This window comes from Salvelinus fontinalis, chromosome 2, assembly GCF_029448725.1.
Source record: "Salvelinus fontinalis isolate EN_2023a chromosome 2, ASM2944872v1, whole genome shotgun sequence".
Classification (NCBI taxonomy): domain Eukaryota; kingdom Metazoa; phylum Chordata; class Actinopteri; order Salmoniformes; family Salmonidae; genus Salvelinus; species Salvelinus fontinalis.
This window is the reverse complement of record NC_074666.1, coordinates 14,496,813-14,506,069: the sequence shown is the minus strand read 5'-3', so window position 1 is coordinate 14,506,069 and position 9,257 is coordinate 14,496,813. Positions and strand designations below refer to the sequence as shown.

The 9,257-nt window shown below is 44.0% G+C and overlaps 1 protein-coding gene across 9 annotated transcripts in view; it reads left to right on the top strand.

Annotated features, from left to right (window-relative positions):
* The window catches only part of mapk10 (mitogen-activated protein kinase 10), a 138,997-nt gene continuing 129,740 nt past the window's right edge, over positions 1 to 9,257 (top strand). For 6 of the 9 annotated variants that reach the window (XM_055864464.1, XM_055864513.1, XM_055864504.1 and 3 more), the window contains exon 1: positions 3 to 292. In XM_055864464.1, the coding sequence (XP_055720439.1) occupies positions 290 to 292 (3 nt within the window). In that variant the 5' untranslated portion in view covers positions 3 to 289. Of the gene's footprint in view, positions 293 to 9,257 lie in introns of all 9 variants that reach the window. The other 3 variants (XM_055864474.1, XM_055864484.1, XM_055864494.1) reach the window with 2 other exon arrangements.

Here is a 9,257-nt window from a genome sequence, read left to right as displayed (position 1 = left end):
AAACCCCTTGTTTTTTTTCTTCTCCCTCCTCTTCTCTGGTAGGTCCACAATGGTTGTACAGCCAGCATCTTACAACACAATGGTTGCAATACGGTGAACGGGGAGTGATTCAGCATTGCAATCTCGATTTCTAGGGTATTCTTCATCCATCGCTGGGTTTTTCTTTCTTTCTAGTTATCTCCATCTTCACGTTCATTATTCTGTGCGTGTAAAAGTCGTTAAATGTCTCCCGTCGGAATGTTTTGAACAGAACTGTCACCGGACTAGGATCGTCGTCAGCTGGCACGGAATGGTAGGTGTGCGCGGTGTGGTATGGGAGCGATGCGGTGGAAGTGATATTAATGCAGCGGGAACGGCTGAAGGGTGGGGTGGTGAATATTGATCTGCTACGAAGGTTAACCAATGCTTTCCGCTTTGGAACGCGACAGCGACAATAACAAACTTTTTTGATTTGACTCTGTTGTCCTGTTATACATCGGTGGGTAGTAGTGTGATGGAAGTGTTAAAAATGCGTTGATTTGATAGGATATCGTTTTGATGCAGGACAAAATGTTGTTTTTCCGCTAGTGAATATATGCTTGATGTGGTTTCTTTATGTATCAGCAGTTGATGATATAATGGCAACAATGTTGCAACATCAATGAATATGGCCATACAGGAATGAATGGTAGTCTATTATTTAGAGTTTATAAGGCTATTTCAGCTGTATTTTCTACGTGGTTTGATCATATTCAATATTATTTTGACAACCTTGTTGGATAATACACCGTGCCTGATTGAAGTCACTTCACCTGTCCTAGTAATGTGGCAATTCATTACAGTACACAGATAGAATGCGTCATATCCAACTGTTATGCATGTACACGACAGAGGAACACTAGCTGCAAATAATTCTACTTATTGACATTGCTTCTTTAGATCTGATCAAGACCTACAATGAAGTTGAATTAGATGTTATCAACTTGAACGGTAGACCATTCACCCAGTGCTTTATACATGGCCATGTATTCAAACCCGTTCTCTGATGTCATTTGCACCTTGTACAACAGCCTATGTGTGGACAATGGACTCCCATCTCCTATAGAATGCCTTTGCATCAAACCATCTCAATTATAAAGTGCACATTTACTCATTTGTATTGAAGAGTAAATTGATTCATCTAGAAAGATCATGAATGAATGGACCACCTGACATACTATTGCACAGTGATGATGAGATTTGTCGAGGCAGTGCCTTACTGTATATGATAAGCCTATAGAAAGATTGGAGACTGTGGAAAAACAAAAAATGCCTCTATTTGGGGGAAGAGCTGTAGTCATCCTAATGCAGCAAAAACATTGAATACAATACATTATTGATACAGGACAACTGTAGTAGGTCACTAATGGAATGGTGCAATATGCTCACTCAGTGACAAAAATGAGAACACCTTTTAAAAAAAAAAATGTATTTAAACAATGTGTTGTTTTTGTAAATTTGACACCTCAAGAGGCCTGAGAGATGGCTCGTACAAACTGCAAATATTCCTTTGATAAGTCATTTGGAAACATAATCAGAAAAGACATGGGATTGAAACAATGACTTCAAGGCGAATATAATCTAGTTTGGGGAATATCATAGCTTCCTGTACTGGGAGCAATGTCTGGACCGCATCCTTCAGTCATGTTCTGGAAATATAAGAGGAGGCTGAGATGTAAAGCAAGCCTCAGGATTACCAGTACAGACAGCAGCCCGAAGAATATGAAACTTGAAGGAGATCATAAAATATCAGGAATAAAAGTGAGAACCAGAACCAAATAATCGATAGCTCTCCCACCAGTGTTACATATCTGAATGATATACACATTTATCAAAGCATCGCCATTCACCTAATCATCTATTATTCATTATTCCTGTCCTACAGTTTGTAGGTGCCTGTCTGTCTGTCTCTCTGTCTGTCTCTCCCTCTCTCTCTCTCTGTCTGTCTATCTGTCTGTCTCTCTGTTTGTGTTTCTGTCTCTCTCTGTCTCTCTCTCTCGCTGTCTGTCTGTCTGTCTGTCTGTCTGTCACTGTCTCTCTGCCTGTCTCTCTCTGCCTGCCTGTCTCTGTCTGTCTGTCTGTCTGTCTGTCTGTCTGTCTGTCTGTCTGTCTCTGCCCCGCCATATGATGGATGATGCCATTTGTCCTTCATTATGGCGACTAGGTACATCATGATATCCCTGGTAATGAGCATCTTGGGAGTAGTGGCATAGTGAAGCCTTCAGGCAGGAAGCCCAATGCCTAAACTATGTATGGTTGGCCTGGCAGGCTGGCATCGTAGTGAAGCCTGAGGCAGGAAGCCCAATGTCTAAACCAAGTATGGCTGGCCTGGCAGGCTGGCATCCTCCACTGAGTTCCAGTGAGTTAGATCGCATCATCAGAGATAATACTATTCACTGTCACCTCACTGAGGAATTAGAGATGGAGGGCAAACTCTTCAGCCAACGATGGTCCCATTCCAACAGAGAGAGAGAGAGAGGTTTCCTGCTAAACGTTATGTCTGAATCGATTCTGATTAGACATGTCTTTGCATTGATCATCAATACTTGAATATCATGTCACATCATAGAAGAAGGTAGTGTATATCAAGGTTACAGGGATTAATGAAAAAAAAATTATTTGCTGCGACAATTCAGCTAGTCAAATGTACCAGCATCAAGTAAACAAGGCTGAACTGGAGAGGGATTTCACAGTTTGTGACATTTTTTCATTATGAAATAGGCCAGGTTGACACCCTGCTAGGTAACATCCAAGCTGTTGTTACTAGACAGGATGCCATCTTAGCTCTCAACACTATACTGGAGAGGGACTTTTCAGTGATGTGTTTTCTTTATGAAATAGGTTAGGTTGACACCCTGCTAGTTAACATCACAAGCTGTTGTTAGACAGGATGCCATACCTTCCATCCCAGCCCTGCAGCTAGCTCCCTGGATCTGGTCTGAATACTGCAGCTAGCTCCCTGGATCTGGTCTGAATACTGCAGCTAGCTCCCTGGATCTGGTCTGAATACTACAGCTAGCTCTCTGGATCTGGTCTGAATACTACAGCTAGCTCCCTGGATCTGGTCTGAATACTACAGCTAGCTCCCTGGATCTGGTCTGAATACTGCAGCTAGCTCCCTGGATCTGGTCTGTATACTGCAGCTAGCTCTCTGGATCTGGTCTGAATACTACAGCTAGCTCCCTGGATCTGGTCTGAATACTACAGCTAGCTCTCTGGATCTGGTCTGAATACTGCAGCTAGCTCCCTGGATCTGGTCTGTATACTGCAGCTAGCTCCCTGGATCTGGTCTGAATACTACAGCTAGCTCCCTGGATCTGGTCTGAATACTGCAGCTAGCTCCCTGGATCTGGTCTGTATACTACAGCTAGCTCCCTGGATCTGGTCTGAATACTACAGCTAGCTCCCTGGATCTGGTCTGAATACTGCAGCTAGCTCCCTGGATCTGGTCTGAATACTGCAGCTAGCTCCCTGGATCTGGTCTGAATACTGCAGCTAGCTCCCTGGATCTGGTCTGAATACTGCAGCTAGCTCTCTGGATCTGGTCTGAATACTGCAGCTAGCTCTCTGGATCTGGTATGAATACTGCAGCTAGCTCCCTGGATCTGGTCTGTATACTACAGCTAGCTCCCTGGATCTGGTCTGAATACTACAGCTAGCTCCCTGGATCTGGTCTGAATACTGCAGCTAGCTCCCTGGATCTGGTCTGAATACTGCAGCTAGCTCCCTGGATCTGGTCTGAATACTGCAGCTAGCTCCCTGGATCTGGTCTGAATACTGCAGCTAGCTCCCTGGATCTGGTCTGAATACTACAGCTAGCTCCCTGGATCTGGTCTGAATACTGCAGCTAGCTCCCTGGATCTGGTCTGAATACTGCAGCTAGCTCCCTGGATCTGGTCTGAATACTACAGCTAGCTCCCTGGATCTGGTCTGAATACTGCAGCTAGCTCCCTGGATCTGGTCTGAATACTGCAGCTAGCTCTCTGGATCTGGTCTGAATACTACAGCTAGCTCCCTGGATCTGGTCTGAATACTGCAGCTAGCTCCCTGGATCTGGTCTGAATACTACAGCTAGCTCCCTGGATCTGGTCTGAATACTGCAGCTAGCTCCCTGGATCTGGTCTGAATACTGCAGCTAGCTCCCTGGATCTGGTCTGAATACTGCAGCTAGCTCCCTGGATCTGGCCTGAATACTACAGCTTGCATACCACTTTATCCTGATGTTGGTAATGTCACACCATTGGCTGCTGATGTGGGTAATGTCATACCACTGGATCCTGATGTGGGTGAGGTAAAGTATTTGTGCCCTGGCTAGCACACTACTTTCATCTGTGTTAATGTGGCTATTTAATAAAAAAAGTAACCTTTATTTAACTAGGCAAGTCAGTTAAGAACAAATCTTTCTTTACAATGGCGGCCTACCTTGGCCAAACCCAGACAATGCTGGGCCAATTGTGCGCCGCCCTATGGGACTCCCAATCACAGCCGGATGTGATGCAGCCTGGAGTCGAACCAGGGACTGCAGTGACGCCTCTTGCACTGAGATGCAGTGCCTTAGACCACTGCGCCACTCGGGAGTCTATGAGATCTAATTTGTCTCTTCTGCCGGCTGCGTTATCACCACTAAAGTTTGAGTTCAACTCATAAACCTTGGTAATAACATTGTAATTACAGAAACAACATTGCTGTTACATAATCATTTGGTAATAGCTCTGTAATTGCATAGCAATGGAGTTCAGCGACAACTTGTGCATTACCATGTCCTCGCCACAATACACTAAGGATAGCCACGGTATGTCGACAACCCTAGCAGTACGCCCTGGCCAGTAGACAGCTACAGTTAGTCGGTTACATAAATGAATTTGATGGAAATACTGCATGGGGTTTTTCAGTTGTCTCTATGCACCCTCCCTCCCAGCTGACTAAGGCTAAGCCAGTCAGCCATACGGTAGTAGTCTGCGTGCCAAATTACGCCATATTTCCTATATAGTGCACTACTTTTGACAAGGGCCTATAGTGCACTATGTAGGGAATAGAATGCCATTTGGGATGCAGAAGTAGTCTCTGCCCAGTCACTCCCATGATACGCAGCATCATACAGTAGTATCTGTAATGGGAGCAAACTACTTCAGGGGTCAAACAGAAAAACGAAACCATGGGTCAAACAGCAAAACTAATCTAAGGGTCAAACAGCAAGGCAGGGACCATCAAAGGATTTAGCAGACAGCATTAATCCAGTCTGAAAGCTACAAAGACCTGATCTTAATGTGCACCACCACACGCATAATATAATGACATTATAGCAAGTTGCACATAAGAACAGAATAATCAGCAGTGAATAGATATTGTTATTGCTAAGGCTTTTTGATCACAGACTGTGTACAGAACTGTGTAGGGAGGGATCTGCTTGTTCGGTGAAGGGCTCAACATCCACAGTTAGGCCTCGGCGTCCAGCTTGATTATGTTTCAGGCTGATTAAGAACGTGCTAAAGGAGGGAAGAGAAAGAGAGGTTGGGAGAAAGAGAGGGGCGAGAGAGAGAGACGGCGGTAGAGAGAGTGAGGGAAGGGAGGGAGAGAACGGGAGAGAGAGAGAGAGAGAGAGACGGCGGTAGAGAGAGTGAGGGAAGGGAGGGAGAGAACGGGAGAGAGAGCTGGAAGACAGAGAGAGAGAGAGACGGCGGTAGAGAGAGTGAGGGAAGGGAGGGAGAGAACAGGAGAGAGAGCTGGAAGACAGAGAGAGAGTGAAGTGCGTGTGTCTGAATAAAATAACAGTTATTCAAGCTTGTGTTTTTGCAATGTTTACCTCTTCAAGGCCTTTGAATTGTGTCGTGCTTTTTTTTCAAACAATGGAGGATATTTGGCGAGCAGGGACAGCTGAAATGTACAGTAGAGTTCAGAACAGTAGCAGTAATATAATAGATCTCAACTGACTGTTTCCTGTGTTTGAATTAGGGTTTCATATTATCCTTGAGACTGCACCAATTTTCCTTCCCAAGAAAATTGCAAGAAATGACCAGGCTTCCTGGTATTCCCATTCAAACCAGAAGTGGTTTTTAAAATATTATAATACCAGCTAATAGTGCTGAGCGATTAGTACGTTTTGCGTCCGGTTCAGTTTCGGTTTAGATTATTACAAAATAATCACTTTTTTTTTCTTCTTTTTTTCGGTTTCAATTCTTTTTAAAACATTAAATGCACTATGCATTATGGGGTTGAATGCTGTAACAACACAGAATAAAACAGTTGATACAAGACCCATGATGGTAGTGACTGACCATTACTGCTCAGCACTTATTAACCATCATTTATATACTTTACTTTAATACAATATTTCAGTTGTTGTGTATATTACATGTGTTTTATTTAATGACTTTATTATTTCATTCCAAGTCATCATCTCACCTCTATAGAGCTGCTGTCTGACAAAATCACTATTTTAGTAGTTCTTCAAAGTAAATAAGGCATACCAACTATCAGTCACTTAGATGATGTATTTTCAGGTAGAGATACCTTTCGGAAGCAACAGCTGCTTTCTATATCCCCTCACGATCGCGCTCCTTAACACCCGCCTGCTTAACCCGGAAACCAGCTGCACCAATGTGTCGGAGGAAACACCGTTCAACTGACGACCGAAGTCAGCCTGCAGGCGCCCGGCCCGCCACAAGGGGTCACTAGAGCTCAGCCTGCAGGTTGTAACAAGGTGTCCGGCCCGCCATAGCGCGATGAGCCAAGTAAAGCCCCCTCGGCCAAACCCTCCCCTAACCCGGCCGACGCTGGGCCAATTGTGCGCCATCCTATGGGACTATCCCGACCACGGACAGTTTTGACACAGCCTGGGATTGAACCCAGGTCTGAAGTGACCTCTCAAGCACTGCGATGCAGTGCCTTAGACCGCTGTGCCACTCGGGAGGCCCAGAATAACATGTTAAACACAAACTTAGGCTATAGGCTACGTAAAACAACCTGCATATCCTGTAGCAAATAAACAAACTAAATAATTTGCATAGACCTGGTAGGTTGACCTGTTTAACTTGAAGTGGGATCTCAAAAAGCACAGTGCGTCAATGCTTCCCAGACCCAGGCGGTTTCTGATCTTCGTCATACATTGGCCACAGACTGAGAAGGATCTATCGGCCTTCACGGAGGTGGCCTGGATTGTGGCGAGCGCCTCAAACAGGTGCTGCAGATATTTTTAACTCTTTGTTTGTGGCTTCCTTAGACAGGATTTTGTGCAGGTTTGTTTTGCGTTCGGCCTTGTTGGCATTCATTTTAGTAAAGCTTTGCCACACAGACACATTTTTGGAATTAATAAAAGCAGGTACAGTTGTAGTCAGAAGTTTACATACACCTTAGCCAAATACATTTAACTCAGTTTTTCACAATTCCTGACATTTAATCCTATTAAGAATTCCCTGTCTTAGGTCAGTTAGGATAACAACTTCATTTTAAGAATGTGAAATGTCAGAATAATAGTAGAGAGAATGATTTATTTCAGCCTTTATTTATTTCATCACATTCCCAGTGGGTCAGAAATGTACATATACTCATTTAGTATTTGGTAGCATTGCCTTTAAATTGTTTAACTTGGGTCAAACGTTTCGGAAAGCCTTCCACAAGCTTCCCACAATAAGTTGGGTGAATTTTGGCCCATTCCTCCTGACAGAGCTGGTGTACCTGAGTCAGGTTTGTAGGCCTCCTTGCTTGCACACGCTTTTTCAGTTCTGCCCAAAAATGTTCTATAGGATTGAGGTCAGGGCTTTGTGATGGCCACTACAATACCTTGACTTTGTTGTCCTTAAGCCATTTTGACACATCTTTGGAAGTATTCTTGGGGTCATTGTTCATTTGGAAGACCCATTTGCGACCAAGCTTTAACTTCCTGACTGGTGTCTTGAGATGTTGCTTCAATATATCCACATACTTGTCCTCCCTCATGATGCCATCTATTTTGTGAAGTGCACCAGTCCCTCCTGCAGCAAAGCACCCCCACACCATGATGCTGCCACCCCCATGCTTCACGGTTGGGATGGTGTTCTTCGGCTTGCAAGTCTCCCCCTTTTTCCTCTTAACATAACGATGGTGATTATGGCCAAACAATTCTATTTTTGTTTCATCAGACCAGATGACATTTCTCCAAAAAGTACGATCTTTGTCCCCATGTGCAGTTGCAAACCGTAGTCTGGCTTTTTTATGGCGGTTTTGGAGCAGTGGCTTCTTTCTTGTTGAGCCGCCTTTCAGGTTATTTCGATATAGGATTTGTTTTACTGTGGATATATATACTTTTGTACCTGTTTCCTCCAGCATCTTCACAAGGTCCTTTGCTGTTGTTGATTTGCACTTTTCGCACCAAAGTACGTTAATCTCTAGGAGACAGAATGCGTCTCCTTCCTGAGCGGTGTGAGGGCTGTGTGGTCCCATGGTGTTTATACTTGCGTACTATTGTTTGTACAGATGAATGTGGTACCTTCAGGCGTTTGGAAATTGCTCCCAAGGATGAACCAGACTTGTGGAGTTCTACAATTTCTTTTCTGAGGTCTTGGCTGATTTCTTTTGATTTTCCCATGATTTCAAGCAAAGAGGCACTGAGTTTGAAGGTAGGTCTTAAAATACATCGTCAGGTACACCTCCAATTGACTCAAATTATGTCAATTAGCCTATCAGAAGCTTCTAAAGCCATGACATTTTCTGGAATTTTCCAAGCTGTTTAAAGGCACAGTCAACTTAGTGTATGTAAACTTCAGACCCACCTGAATTGTGATACATTGAATTATAGGTTAAATAATCTGTCTGTAAACAATTGTTGGAAAAATGTATTGTGTCATGCACAAAGTAGATGTCCTAACCGACTTGCCAAAACTGTAGTTTGTTAACAAGAAATTTGTGGAGTGGTTGAAAAATGAGTTTTAATAACTCCAACCTAAATGTATGTACATTTCTGACTTCAACTGTACATATTGTGGCAAGGTGACGGTTGTGTACCTTTTTCTCTTTGTTTAGTGGGGAATGAAGTCTCTTATGCGGCTCCCCTTTCTGAAACATGGAGGGAATGAGAGCCCTTCTTTCCCATAACGTACACTATGCTCACAGGCAATGTGTTTTTCTGGCCGGGCCTGCAAACCTCCCCAGAGTCCAGATGGAGGGAGAGGAGGCTGCGTTACACAGGGATGGAGAGTAGGAGGGATGGAGGGATGGAGGGATAGAGGGATGGGTGAATGCAGCAGGAGGAGCTGCTGAATGAA